The sequence below is a fragment of the Megalobrama amblycephala genome, linkage group LG5 (assembly GCF_018812025.1).
Source record: "Megalobrama amblycephala isolate DHTTF-2021 linkage group LG5, ASM1881202v1, whole genome shotgun sequence".
Classification (NCBI taxonomy): Eukaryota; Metazoa; Chordata; class Actinopteri; order Cypriniformes; family Xenocyprididae; genus Megalobrama; species Megalobrama amblycephala.
Window position 1 is genome coordinate 8,253,431 of NC_063048.1, and position 15,762 is coordinate 8,269,192.

The 15,762-nt window shown below is 37.2% G+C and overlaps 1 protein-coding gene and 1 long non-coding RNA gene across 3 annotated transcripts in view; one reads left to right on the forward strand and one right to left on the reverse strand.

Moving 5' to 3' along the window:
• Nucleotides 1-907: 907 nt before the first annotated feature.
• Nucleotides 908-15,762, reverse strand: part of LOC125268393 (zinc-binding protein A33-like) — a 31,265-nt gene continuing 16,410 nt past the window's right edge. Inside the window, exon 6 of the mRNA XM_048190563.1 lies at nucleotides 908-1,767. Within this exon, the coding sequence (XP_048046520.1) occupies nucleotides 1,274-1,767 (494 nt within the window). The 3' untranslated portion in view covers nucleotides 908-1,273. The remainder of the gene's footprint in view (nucleotides 1,768-15,762) is intronic.
• Nucleotides 8,961-15,503, forward strand: LOC125268394. 2 transcript variants are annotated; one of them, XR_007184874.1, is made up of 4 exons: nucleotides 8,961-8,998; nucleotides 13,776-13,812; nucleotides 15,084-15,159; nucleotides 15,302-15,503. It is a non-coding gene; the product is annotated as an uncharacterized LOC125268394 (long non-coding RNA). The 2 variants fall into 2 exon arrangements; XR_007184875.1 differs by lacking the exon at nucleotides 8,961-8,998 and having other exon boundaries at nucleotides 13,756-13,812.

A 15,762-nucleotide genomic window follows, 5' to 3' on the forward strand; every position in this document is an offset into this window, starting at 1 on the left:
CCTCAGTTGGTCAAAACAAAAGTGGCAGACATGTTACTTACTTGTTCAGATGATATTTTCCAATGAAAATTCTTATATTGGTCATACTTTCAAGACGTAGAATCTGTGATTCTGAAGTTCAGTATCCACACCGGTGCGGTGACTGACAGCAAGCATTAGATTCATCCGCGATGACGAGCTGTGCCGAGGCACAACGCACGTACAGATAACTGTTCCGCATATGACTGCAATCGCATGTTTCAAACAGAGATGGCGACAAAGAGGAAAAACTGCGGACAGCAGCTTTAAAATCAAGTAAACATACTAGTGTTTTTATAGTAAGGAATACTATTTGAATTTGAATTAAACATAAATGCAGCTTTTGTGTCTTTATCAGCTTTTCTGCATTTATACTGGCCCTGATAATCAACACACATTCACTTACCACTTGCTCCAGTTCTGTAAATCTGTTTTTATGAATGAATGATGACTTACTAGCAGTTGCTCTGGTCTTTGTAAACAGCCACTAGCGGCACCTGCTTGTGAAGCCAACTAACAGCAGATGGAGATCATGCATCGGTACTCTACTGCTTTTCCTGCAGTTCTTGGATGTGAAATGTTGAATTTTCTGCCGAATTTGAACCACTGAATTTGTGGAAGCGAATTTGTAAAGCGAAATAAAACGGACCAAAAATTGCTAGTCGAATATTATAGGTTGTATTTTTAAACAGAATGAATATTTTGGAAGTGAAATCTGAAAGGTGAATATAAATTACTGAATTTTTAATACTGAAAATGTGTGTGAAATATTTTGAATTGAAATATTCACAGCTTAAATATACGACCATGTTGAATTCCAGCCCATAAAAATGCAAGCTTTAAAAATACAATGCATCAAAATGCAAGCACAGCTAATGTAATGCTTTTTTTTTTTCAATTAGTGCAATTCAACAAGCTTTTTATTTTAAAAACATTTGGCATTAATTTACTTCCATAGAAAATTAGCAAAGTGACAAACTTCACTGAAATAATAATCAGGTAAATGGTTATTATCCCAAAATTGTAAAATAATTGATTGCTTTTTAATCTTCTTCTAAACTCTAATTAAATAAACTTTTTGTTTATTGATCTGTTGTATTAAAGCAATATGAGAGTGTGTGTGTTGCTGTAGTGCTGATATCAGTCATGTGATCATCACGGCCCAATCACAGACACAACAGCACTCTTACTCATGTGATCTGGATTAAATAAAACACGATGAAAGCAGGAAGATCCAGACCTACAGGAGTAACGATTACTGACTATTGACTGGTAAGATCCTGAGAGAGGGAGAACTGTAACACCAGAAGAATGGAAAGAGTGTGTGAGTGAAGGTGTGTGTGAATGTGTGTAGATGTGTGTTAGTTACAGGATCAGAGAATGACACCGTTCCTCTGTCATAGTCCAGATTCACTCTCACACGATCACGCTTCTGTTTGACACGAAAACTAGAACCTACAGTACATCTGTACGACACACACCAGACATCAGTGTTGAAGAAAACACCTCCCTTCCTCTGGTTTGATGCTGTAGTTACTCCAAGAATCCAGACTGAACTCTCTTTAACCTCCACATCCCAGCAGTGTGTTCCTGAGTTAAAACCCTCTGAACCCAGGACACAGAAATGACAGTCAAATCTCTCTGGATTATCAGGAAGAGGTTGATTGATCCAGCTGTATCTCACTCTGGTCAGATCATCAGACAGGACGAGATGTGGATAAGCCGTGTTTGGATCCAGAATAACAGGAGCTGATGAGACACAATCAACAGATGCTTTTATTCTGATGTTCATTTCACAAGTTCACACTTACAGATAATCAGATAATAAATAGTATTTGTAATTGTATGTGTATTTGGCATGCTGTCCGAGGAGAGTACTCCGAGCTCAGTATTTGGCCTGAACCCAGAGCCTTTGATAAGAAGGAATGTTTGTGAATTGGCTATTTCGGAAGATGGTGAGCCAAATATATGTTTATGGAAAAACTGGATTCCGCTTAGGTAGCCCTTAATGGAGCTGGCTTGGAGTTTCCTAATGCTGTTTAGGTAAGATATAAATGAAGTAATAGTGAGGAGAGAGAAATCGGGAAAAAAAAGACTGTGTGTGAGGTGGAACGACTTAAAACATCTCCAAGCAGTCAAATACGATTGTGGGGTTCTAGGAGAGGCAGCTTGAAGAATGTAGTTAAGAGAGGTGTGAAGGAGTGTTTTCAGTGGGTGGTTTATGGGAATATCAGCTCTGAATAATAAGGTACTGGGGTTGGGAATGGGTCCACCTTTGGTGCCAACAGCTTGAATTTCTGAGTGTTCTGATGTTGTTGGTAACAGGGTTTGGTTCCAAGGCTGTAGCATTTGGTGGGATTGGCATCAGCATTGCAGTGGACAGGGTGAACAGCGTTTTGCTTGTGGGACAGTGAAAGGCCAGGACCGAGGCTGTTAGCGGAGACAGCCTCACGCTCGGGTCGGCTCCTGGAGCAGGGGAGGGATGAGGAGGTTAGAAAAGAGGGAAACTGAGGAGGAAAATGAGGCACCTGGGCCTGCACCGTTAGCGGAGGCAGCCTCTCGCTCGGGTTGGCCCCTGGAGCCTGGGGAGGAGCAGGGTGGTAATAAAAAGAGGGAAGCTGGGGAAAAAAATAGGACGTTTGGGTCTCATGCTAGGTTGAACTGTAGACCAAAGACAAAAGAGGTAGGGTGAGAGACGGCGGGTTGAAATGGCTGAGACAGCTGAGCTTGCATCCTCACGCTAGGATGGAAGGCATTCGCTGAGAGGGGCGGGCATTGTTGGATGGGGTACGGTGCCAGGGACAGCCACGGTGTGTGGCTAAGTGGAGGGAGGAGAAAAGTGGGGAATCTGGGGCATGACCCAGGCTTGCTGCTGCTGAATTGAAGATGCAAGAGTGAGGAGATGTGAGGCTTCCATTAAGATGGTGGTGTGAGAAGTCCAGAAGTTTTCTGCTCCGCACATTTCGTATTGTTAATGATTTGTTTATCATTTATTAGACGACGCAGTTTGAAAATAGAGCTTTAGCGGAACAACATGCAGAGAAATAATCCAAAAAAAACCAGCTGACATTACTGAGGATGTTGGCGATATGCAGTGTATAGACGGGACCGTCGCAGGCCAGGAGGATATCAGAGAACTCCTCGGTGGTATTAGATCTGAGGTATCGGCGCTCAGAGTTGAGATACTTGCAGAGCTTAAATCATCTATCTCTGCAGTGAAAACCTCATTATTAGAGCAAGAACAGAAGCTGAAAGATGCGGAGGAATCCCTTACCGACGTAGATGGTCGTGTTACGTCCTTGGAGTCTATGTGCTTAGCGCTGTTGAAAGGTAACGGAAAAATAAGGGTCAAACTCGAGGATTTGGAGAATCGATCCAGGAGGAATAACGTTTGTGTGATCGGTATCCCCGAAGGCACAGAAGGGAATCATCATCCTTCTGCATTTATTAAAGCACTGTTACTCAAGGTATTCGGTGAGCAAAGTTTTACCAGAAAGCCGGAAGTGGACGGGGCTCACCATTCCTCAGCACCCCCGCCGAAGCCAAATCAAGCCCCTAGACCATTCATCGTGCGAATTCATCACTATCAGATGAGGGAATTGATTCTCTGCCTGGCACGGGAAAAGGGACAGGTGTTGTACAAAGGATTGCGTATACACTTTTACCATGTCAGCGCCAAGGTTGCAAAGAGGAGAGCGGCTTTTAACCAGGTCAAAGCTCAACTCAGAGGAATGGGTATTGAATTCCGATTGCTTTTCCCTGCACGTCTAAAGCCTCGTTTACACTGCACACATGTGCGGTGCATTATGGCTGCGACGCGGCTACCGGAGCTGATATGCGGCCAGTCAATGCTCGCGTTTACACAAGCCGCGTCGCGGTGCGTTTGAGAAGCGCCCCAGAAGCGGCTTGACGCGCCGCTTCGCTAAAGATAGGCGCAGTTTAATTCTACTGGAGCAGAAACTTGAGCTGGTAAGTTATGGTAACGTTATACCAGCAGTTGTTTGTTTGAGGTTGTCATTGTGACAAGGGTGGGTGGTGGATGGTGGAGATTGTACAGCGTTTTTCTTTTTAGTTCTCTATATATTGTTCAGAATCAGTATGTTTATGTGGTTTTTGACAAATTCAGTATCTTTTTGTTATTCATTTAAAATTACTTTTTGATAATGTTTAGACACTGAATAAATGTGATGTAAACATTATAACTTGGAATGTGAAAGGCATGAACAATGTCATTAAAAGAGGTAAAATTCTTTCTCACTTAAGGCAATTAAATGCTGACATCATTTTCCTACAAGAAACTCATATTTTGAACTCGGATGTAATTAAACTAAGGCGGAGTTGGGGAGGACAGGTATTTCATTCAAGCTTTAATGCTAAAGGCAGAGGTATGGCTATTCTTATTAGGAACAACATTTCTTTCACTAGCGAAAAGGTCATTAGCGACTCATCTGGTCACTATGTTATTGTTGCAGGTCGCCTGCTCGACAAAGTTATTTTTGTTAACATTTATGCCCCAAATTTTGATGACGTTAACTTTTTCCGTAAAGTCTTCACATCTATTCCTCCAGTCGATGATTATGCGTTAATTATAGGTGTTCTGGATACCCATGGATAGATCCTCTTCTAAAATTATACAGCCCTCTAAGGCTGCAATATATATTAAGAATTTCTGTGGTCAATATGGACTATTAGATCCCTGGAGAGTTCTTTTTCCCTCATCCAAAACTTTTTCCTTTTTTTCTCCTGTTCATCACTCTTATAGCCGCATTGATTTTTTTTTAGTCGATAATAATCTTTTGCCTTTGGTCTCATCCAGTATGTATCATAGCATTGTTATATCTGATCATTCCCCTTCCTCATTTGTGCTTAGCTTACCAACCAAGTATTCTTATTTTAAGCCCTGGAGACTAAATCCTTTGCTTTTGGCAGACAAAGAATTCATTGCTTACTTAAGCAAAGAGATAACGTTTATTTGTAGCTTAATGATACCCATGATATATCAAGATCTATATTATGGGAGGCATTAAAAGCATACCTTCGGGGTAAAATAATTTCTTTCTCCTCTTATGCTAAAAGGCAAGAACTCTCTAAACTCAGGGATATTTCAGAAGCTATCAACAAGCTGGATGAACAGTATGCTATCTCTCCTTGCCCCCGTTTATACAAAGAAAGAATAAGTCTCCTGTCCGAATATAATTTGCTGTCAACTTCGCGTGAAGAAAAGAGACTATTGAAACCAATTTCGCTCTTGAATGTAGATTTCAAAATTTTATCTAAAATCCTTGCGTTGCGCCTAGAACCCATTCTTTCTACTATAATTTCAAATGATCAAATAGGATTTATTCGATGCCACATCCCTTTCAACAATTTATGACGCCTATATAATGTAATATATACAAAGTCTTGCCTAGGTGAAAATGAAGCAGTAATCTCTCTTGACGCAGAAAAGGCGCTCGATAGAGTTGAGTGGGAATATCTTTTTTACTCTCTTAGACAGTTTGGCTTTCCTGCAGACTTAATCTCATGGATTAGATTATTATATGTTTTTCCGGTAGCCTCAGTGTGCACATACAATGTTTACTCTGAGTTTTTCTCTTTACACCGAGGCACTAGGCAGGGATGTCCTCTATCCCCCTTGTTATTCACTATATCAATTGAACCTTTGGCTGCTGCGCTTCGTCAATCTTCTAACTTTAAAGGTATTATGCGGCATGGTACAGCGCATAAAAGTTCATTATATGCGGTATATGTGTCGAGCCCAGCCTCCTCAATACCACAAATGATCTCATTATTACAGGAATTTAGCAATTTCTCTAGCTATAAACTTAATATGAGTAAAAGCGAGTATTTTCCGATCTCTTCGACTTGTAGAGACTACTCCTTTATTCCCTTCAGAGTAGTACATGAGGATTTCAAATACTTGGGAATACAAGTTACCAGATCATTTAACAAATTGTTCAAGGCCAATTTTTGCCCACTTCTGGATTGATGTAAAAAAGCCTTTGTGAAATGGTCCTCTCTGACCTATCTTAAGCAGGTCATATGAACCTAATTAACATGCTTGTTCTGCCACAGTTTTTGTATTTATTTTCAAATATACCTATTTTTGTTAGAAAGAATTTTTTTACTAAGCTGGATAGTCTAATTACTTCCTTTTTGTGGGCGAATAAGACCCCTCGCATTAGGAATTTTTTTTTTTTTTACAGAGATTAAAATGTCATGGAGGGATGGCATTACCCAACTTTTTATTTTACTATTGGGCAAGTAACATTCAGAAGATAATCTATTGGTTTTCTAGTGTAGATCCTCAAAATACCCCTTTGTGGGTGCAGGGGGAACAATCGTGTACAAAATTCAAACTTAGCTCCTTAATTTGCTCCTCACTCCCCCTGGTGGGGAGAAATTACATCTACTCCCCTAATCCTGCACTAATTCACACTCTTAAAATTTGGGCCCAATTCAGAAAACATTTTGGTTTACAGTTAGCTTCCATTTTAGGACCTATTGCATCTAATTGTTTATTCCCACCATCTTATGTAGACTCTGCCTTTTGTGTTTGGGAGGAGAAGGGGATTAGATGCCCAAAAGATTTATATTTTAATAATACTTTTTGCTCTTTTGAAGATCTTAGACATCATTTTTCTTTACCTAGTTATCACTTTTTCAGATTCTTGCAGATTAGGAGTTTCATCAAGAAGGTCTTTGTCTCCTTTCCTGAAATTCCCCCTATTTCACCTATTGAATCTGTGCTTGATTTGAACCCACATAACAGAGAACTCATTTCAAACATATACTCTTTGATAATTTCTATAAATCCACAGAGCCTGGATGATATTCGTAAAGCCTGGCAAAGTGATTTGGGTAGAGAATTCACAGATGAAGAATGGCAAAATTCTTTAAATCAGGTGCACTCCTCCTCTCCTTGTGCAAGGCATGGATTAATTCAATTTAATGTTCTTTATAGGCTCCATTTCACTAACTCCAAACTAGCCAAGATTTATCCAAATGTCAGCCCTGCCTGCAATAGGTGTTCACAATCGCCCGCTACAACCGCTCATATGTTCTGGGTGTGTCCAAAGTTGGAGGAGTTTTGGAGAGAGATTTTTGAGTCATATAAACATATATATGATATCCTGATTGATACTGATTCTATGATTGGTATTTTTGGTGTGGTGCCTGAGGGTATAGAACTCAGGAATGATATCTGTTCTGTTATTGCTTTCACTACACTACTAGTGAGGCGTTTAATATTATTTCAGTGGAAAAGGGCAGACCCTCCAACCAATAGCAGCTGGATAAAAGAAGTAATGTTTCACATTCAGTTGGAAAAGATTAAATATATGATTCGAGTTTCGAAGCGTAAGTTTCAGGATATTTGGCCGCCCTTCATAAGATATTTTGAACAACTCTCCTCCTCCTCAAAGATGGAGTGACATGCCTGAACCTCCTCTTATTTTCGTACCCCCCTCCCTTTTATTTCAATTATTATTATTATTTTTATTATTTATGTAATGTACATATTTATGCATATGTCTTTTCTATTTCTGCTAAAACTAATGGGTGTAGCTCCTCAGTTATGTTTTTTTTTTTTTTGTCTAATATTCTTACAGGATGTACTTATTTAGTTAGTTTTTATTTATTTATTTTTGATGAGGGTATACCCCTTTTGTGAGCTTAGTGCCATATTCATCATGTTTATTAGCCATGTTCTGGGTTCACGCCCCTTCTCCCCAGCCCCCGCTGTTGTTCTGGAATTTTCTCACAACAGTTGTTTGAAACAAACGACATATTCATCATGTTTATTAGCCATACGTTTCCTTGTTGTCAAGCCTTTCTTTTTAAACGATCATTTATGGACTAAACAAACATACTTACTTCCTGTAATGTCAGTTTTGAACTCTGGATTGCATGTTTTTTATTATATATATATATATATATATATATATATATATATATATATATGCCGTCAAGGGGTGGGGTGATGAATGTGCTGTAAATGTTAAAACTTAATAAAAAAAATCTTCAAAAAAAAAAAAAAAAAAAGAGTGAGGAGATGTGCAATGAAAGAGTGGCCTTGCGGGATTACTCTCATCATGAAGTAGCTGAGCGAAGATAGCAATTCCTGTTTAGAACAGTTTGGACTGTTTAGGAAGGTGGAAGCGAACAGAAATATCCTATTGATTCCTTATGCCGCGAGGCCTGGAAATGAACTGTATTCAAGTTAAAGCCCAGAAATTTAATGGATGTAGCTGGACACATCGTTTTATCCAGGGTGATTGGAAACCTGAGCTCAGCAAAACTGTGCAGGGCTGAGAGATCGATTATTAAACATTGTACGTATTCTTCTTTTCTCAGAAGCCTAAAATTCTAGTAGCTAATGTTTGTACTGTCCTTGTTTGATGTTGAATGATCAAACAGCAAAGTACAATCTGATTTAGATGATCGTTTCTTCTTTTAACGGTTGCTGGTTTGAAAAATGTGCACCTTGAATTTATTCAACTGTGTTCAACAATCACTAAAGGATCACTAAAATTTACCATGAACACACTGCTTGTATGATATTATTTAATTATTTATTTATAGGTTTGTTTTTTGTTTTTTTTTTGTTTTCTTTCCATCCAGACCTGGAAATTACTCAAATCAAATTCCATACTTTATAAAATGCGTATGGACCGCAACATGTACGCATTTTGCATAGCGGGTACGCATTTTGACCTCAAAGTACGCTGGTACGATTTGTCACTATATACTACGCAAAAACCCGGTGACTCCTCTGTGCACGCGTAGTACTCAAATCCAGCAAAAGAAAGAGTTCGACCAATCATAGCGCTGGGTTCATTTGCCCAAATAGCAAGAGGGGATGATTGACAAATGCGTACGACCTATCAATAAAAAGAGACTGCAACACAAAATCCCGCTCGATCCCTCCTTCCACTCCCGCCGTCTGACGGAAATCTCAAGGGACTTCTGACTCCTTAAGGTAAACGGGTATAAAATGCTCAAGAAATGTTGAACAACAAATCTAAATAAAATGGAAATCGCTATATGGCTTAGTGATTATGAAAATGTTGTGATGTGTGACTGACTGACAAGCGCGAGTCTGGAGAAACAGGCGTTTTATTCTCAGTGTTGAGAAACGTATAGCCTACATGTGTTGGGTTATTGTGTCAATACTAACTAAAGTACCTAATTATGTTACATAGCCTACTTATTTTGTATGAAAACTAGCACATTAGTTATGCATTTAAAAGTACCTCAGAGCTGCGCGAGCTCTCTCTCATACACAATCGCGCGCGAGTACAGAGAGGAACTCATCGTAAAATGAAAATTGCTGTACTTGGTTTAAAATTTGTTTTAGCTTGTGTTATTTTTTGTCAGGAAACATTTTTAATTATCTACCCATGTTTTTAAGATTCGGTAAATGACGGACGCTTTAGTTAACACAGACTAACTTTTTTATGTTTTGCTCTTATTGGTCTTTTCTATTCATTGTCAACTGTTTTATATAAATATGTTTGTATTGGCTAACCTTTATTCAGCGAATGTTTGTCTTGTTTATAATTCAAAGACAGCATGTTACAAATAGAAACCATATTTTTTCTGTGGGATTTAGTATCATATTTGGATATTGGAATAATAAATTAAGTATTTTAAATGAATCACATGTAAACTCAATGTTTACTGTTTTCTAAGGGTTTCTTAATTTTAGACTAGTTTTCATTACAAAACCTGTCTAAAAGACTTGCCTGTCAGGTTAGTTGTATGTAAATATAGCCTACTTGAAATTGCAAACAAATTTTTTTAGTCCATATTAAAGGTGCTAAAGAGGATGTTTTGTTTTATACATTTTTGTAATATTACTTGAAACTGTCTTTACTAAGTGATAAAAGACTATTTATTAGGTGCACTGAAAGGAATAATATTAATATACAACATCTGTACATGAGGTAGGGCCTTAAAAACATCAGGCCCTCTGGCTTGTCAATCAGTGCTGTGACGTTCCTTGTGAGAGACGTGCGCGGATTGACCCTCTGGCTTGTCAATCACTGCCATGACGTTCCTTGTGAGAGACGAGCGTGGCTGCGCGCTCCAGTAACTTTCCACACTCTACAGACGCCGCATGCAATGTTTTTGTCAGGAGACAGGAGTAACAACTGCAGATTATAAGTTATCTGCGGTGAGTCCTACATAATGAATCCACAAACACAACACAGTGAATGCCGGTGGTAAACACTCGTGTTCCAATACTCGTGCACGAGTTTTGGGAGGCGTTCCTTTGAAATGAGCTGTGAAGGAGGGGGGCTGTTCTTACACTGTAAAAAATTTACCCGTAAATTTACGGTAAAATACTGGCAGCTGTGGTTCCAGCACTTTACCGTAATTTTATGGTTTTAATGCCGTTTTTCCATTTTACGGTTTCAACACCGTTTTTCCATTTTACGGTTCAACACTGTTTTTCCGATTTACGGTTTTAACACTGTTTTTCCATTTTACGGTTATAATACCGTTTTTCCATTTTACGATTTCAATACCGTTTTTCCATTTTACAGCTGTGCTGTAATTTCACAGTAAAATACTGGCAGCTGTGGTTCCAGCCATTTACCGTAATTTTACGGTTTCAACACTGTTTTACATTGTACTTGCAGCAATGGTTACAGCTATAATTCTACAATACAGAAAAATTAAAACAATACATAATACATAATTAACACATCTCTAGTATATCTAGTATATAATGCAATGTCAAACTATTTTTCAATAGATGGAGATAAAATAAATATAGAAGAAATAGATTATGGTGCATCATTTGCTATTTATTAAAACATGCAAAAAATAGGCATTGACAAATTGACTGAAACTGACCCAAACTGATTATCAACATAAATACAAACAATAAGTTAAAGGGTTAGTTCACCCCAAAATTAAAATTCTGTCATTAAGTACTCACCCTCATGTTGTTCCAAACCCGCAAGGCTTTCGTTCATCTTCCGAACACAAATTAAGATCTTTTTGATTACAGAAGCTGTCAGATTTCCATCCATTGACTGCCTTTTTATCTACCACTTTGATGCTTCAAAACCTTCATAAAGAGATAGGACAACTACTCCATATGAATCGAGCGGTTTAGACCAAATTTTCTGAAGAGACTTGATTGCTTGTTATGATGAAAAGATTTAATTTAGGTTTTTACTCGCATGTAAACATTGATCAGCAAACATAAGCAGAAGCTCAACATAACTTGAATAATGCACAAGAACAAACCTCTTCCGGAAGCTCAAACGTGCTGATTAACCAATGAGGTTTATTCTCAAAGCAGGTTAGGTTGAGCTTCTGCTTATATGTTCTCTGATCAATGTTTACGTGCAAGTAAAAGCCTAAATTAATTCTTTTCATCATAACAAGTGATTAGTATGCTCATAAGGATTAGTTTTCCAATCTCTTTATAAAGTTTTTGAAGCGTCAAAGTGGTAGTTACAAAGGCAGTCAATGGATGGAAATCTGACAGCATTATATCATTAAAAAGATTATAATTTGTGTTCCAAAGATAAACAAAGGTCTTACGGGTGTGGAACGACATGAGGATGTGTAATTAATGACAGAAATTTTATTTTGGGGGGAACTAACCCTTTAAGAAAAGGGAAAATAGCACTTGCTTTAACCAACACAAATATTTTTGAATTTGTTAAAAAAATGTTTTTTAAATGTTTCATTTTATCCCACAATTGCCTTTCTTCAGCAGAACACAAACATTCTTAGAATCAGTATCAGAGCCCTGGTGAGAAGCACTAGTTTAAAGTTGAGAATGTTTTAGTTATTGATTTGTTTCTTTAATCACAATGGTGGAAGCCATTTTCTTGCATTGTATGCATCCTACAAAGCTTAAATTTCCTCCAGATTAAAAATATGCTTTTGTGTTCTTATAAAGAAAGTCATATACACCATTGGATGGCATCAGGGTAAGTAAATAATGAAAATATTTATTTTTGAAACCAAACTGCAATAAAACAATGAAAAACAATGTCAAAGAGAAAAGTGTAAATTGTACAGTCTGATGAGAGAAACTTTAAGTTAAAGGATTAGTTCATTTTCAAGTAAAATTTTCCTGATAATTTACTCGCCCCCATGTCATCCAAGATGTCCATGTCCTTCTTTCTTCAGTCAAAAAAAATGAAGGTTTTTGATGAAAACATTCCAGGATTATTCTCCTTATAGTGGACTTCAATGGCCTCCAAATGGCTGAAGGTCAAAATTACAGTTTCAGTGCAGCTTCAAAGAGCTTTAAATAATACCAGATGAGGAATAAGGGTCTTATCTAACATAACGATATGTCATTTTCGAAAAATGCAAATGTATGTGCTTTATAAACACAATTGATCGCCTTCCAAGTGGTTCCACCCAAAGCACACTTTCGTATTCTTCAAGCTTACACTGTATGTCCTACGCCTTCCTTATTTAACTTACGGAACGAACGCGGCCATAAGTAGAATAGGGAATGCGTAGGACATACAGCGTAAGCTTTTTGAAGAATACGAAAGTGCGGTTTTGGCGGAACCACTTGGAAGGCGATCATTTGTGTTTATAAAGCAGTTGTATTTTTTTTTAGAAAATGACGATTGTTTCTCTAGATAAGACCCCCAGGTAAAAAAGTAGTATACTTTAGTGTATTTGAAATATGAATGAAGTACATGAATTATAAAACAAGTATACTTCTACTTGTTGTACTTTATTTAAAGAGTATTTGATTTGTACTTTTTAAAAGTATACTTCAAAAAAGATGTAATTAAGTTCAACTTAATAGTCCAAACAGTAAGTATACTAATTTATCAGTAATCAAATTATTTTTTAAATGTACTTTTTGAAAGTGTACTTTGTTGTTAATGTATTTTAAATTGTATTGAAGTTTATTTTTTTAAGTGTATTAAATTTGACATACTTAGAGTGGCAATTCAGTGTACTTATGGGAAGTATATATTTTTTGGAAATTAATTGTTAGTATACTTTTTTTTAAAGTGTACTATGTTCTCACTTCATTAGAAGTGTGACTTCTGTACACTTTATACAGTACACTCTAAAATAAGTGTATTTTTAGTGGCATATCAGAGTACTCTCATAAAATATGTTAAAATACAAAAATGTATAGTGGTAATTTAGTGTACTTTTAGTAAGTACGCTTATTTGTAATACAAAGTATAATTTATTAAAGTGTACACTGATTTCACTTCATCTGTAGTGTAATCTTAGAGTCAGTCTGTTGTTCGTTATCTGGCTCGGCTCGGTGTTCATCAGTTCTCTCTTCACAGCAGTTCAGTCAGTGTACTGTTTGAGTACATGAATTACTCGGGGATATTGGTTTGTTTGAACTCAGAGGGAGTGTCAGCCACATTAAAAAAGTTAACAGCTTAAGTCATTTGTGGATTAATGCGTATTGGAGACGCGAACCGTTTAAAACGATTCAGTTCGATTTGGTGAACTGGTTCAAAAAGATCCGGTTACATCGAATGATTCGTTCGCGAACCGGATATCACAAACTGCTTTGTTTTGAACTCTCTCTCACAACAGACACGGAAAAGAAGATAATGCTGAATAAAGTCGTAGTTTTTGCTATTTTTGGACCAAAATGTATTTTCGATGCTTCAAAAAATTCTAACTGACCCTCTGATGTCACATGGACTACTTTGATGATGTTTTTCTTACCTTTCTGGACACACAGAGAGCTCTTGGACTAAATCTAAAATATCTTAAACTTTGTTCCAAAGATAAACGGAGGTCTTACGGGTTTGGAACAACATGAGGGTAAGTTATTAATGACATAATTTTGCTATTTGGGTGAACTAACCCTTTAATTTGAAGAACATGCATGTTCACGTTATGTCTTGGAATACAGACCTGACTTCCCAGATTACAAATTTGAAAATCCACTTAACTCTGCCATTTTTGCCGTCATTGATAATACTTCTTGTTTCAATTTCACAGATTAAGCAATATGGTAAAAGTGACAGTGGGTTGGTACGGATTAGGGCTGGGATAAACGATCATTTTTTTTTTTTTTTTTACGATTAATTTAGCGATTATTTTTCGGTGCATCGATTAATCTAAGGACTCTTTTTTTTGTTTTTGTTTTTTTTCAGTCCGATTCTATTTTGTTTTGATTCGATTATCGATAATCTCCCCATTAATTGACTAATACCAATTTATAAAAAGTCCAAAATAAAAGACTATACAAGTGCAAAGTAATGCATTCTTAGTCAGAGGTAGCGTTCGATAAAACCTTGAAGCCTTAAACACATAGGCCTAGCTTACTAAAAAAAAAAGTGCATCTTGTAATTCTTCTTTCAGATGAAAATAACAACAAATTGATGTCTAGCATTCAATTAAAAAAAAAAAAGTCACCCAAAATACTTTAGAGCAATTGAAAGAATACAGTAACCAATGTAAACTTGAGGGCTTTAAGCTAACACAGAGAGTGCTTTTCCAACAAAAAATAAATAAAATTAACAGCGACAATGGGAGCCAGCAGCCTGTCATGGTGTCCTTCCTGAACCAACAGAATTTAACATTTGTTGAAAACGCATAGCTTACTGAAAAAAGTGCATCTTTTAATTCTTCATTCACATAAAAATAACAACAACGTATAGTAGTAATACACTCTGCCACTCACTCACAAAATACTAATGTAGGTAACTAGAATTTAATAAATGGAACATTATTGTAAAGTGTACCAATTTGTTATACACCGATTCAGACGTCTCATGAGTTCAGTGTTGGACAGATCAGTTGTTTTAACCATTCATTTAAGTGAATCAGTTCAAATGAGTCATTAGTTCGCGAATCGGACATGTCATTATTGGACGTGTAGCCTACGGCAAGCGCTGTGTGATTATCCCGGCAGTTTATTTTTTAGCATAACTTACACTCCGCGGTAATTCAGCAAAAAAAAAATATCTCAGAATGCTCCACGTGAAACTTTGTTCATCCCAGCCCTGGTACGGATATAACTACAAGGCCTCTGGCAAATTGGCGCAGGTACCAATACTGTGACCACAAGTGACATATTGCGTTTATAGGCAACCCTCACAGGGAAAGGAAAAAAAGGCGAGCTGAAGGAGCAGCTTGAGCCAGAAAAAAACAACGCAATTTTAGGTACAGTAATGTCATAGTTATGAATCCAAATCCATTGTCATGATTGATTGACAAATCCATTATAATCAATGATTGTATTTCAATGTTGTACATTGTCTATCCTGTTTTAATTCATCCCCATGTCTCTTTCTTGTTTTCACAGATGCAGTGAGGGAGCGATTCCCCAACACCGAGGTGGCAGAGATCCGGGCCCTTCTACGGAGGAAGTGCAACAATGAGAGCTAAAAGGCCTCTAGTAACTCAAGTCAGAGCTACAGGTGCTGGTCATATAACTAGAATATCGTGAAAAAGTTCATTTTTTTTATTCTAAATTATTTTTAAAAATGAAACTTTCATATATTCTAGATTCCCTACATGTAAAGTAAAACATTTCAAAAGTTTGAAAGTCATGAAAGTCCAAAATCCTGTATCTCAAAATATTAGAATATTTTCTAAGATCAATCAAAAAATGGATTTTCAAAACAGAAAAGTTCAAGTTCTTTAAAGTATGTTCATTTGTACACTCAATACTTGGTCGGCAGCACATATTACAGCAAATGACTTGCTCCTAGCACAAATTACAGCATCAGTGAAGTGTGGCATGGAAGTGATCAGCCTGTGGCA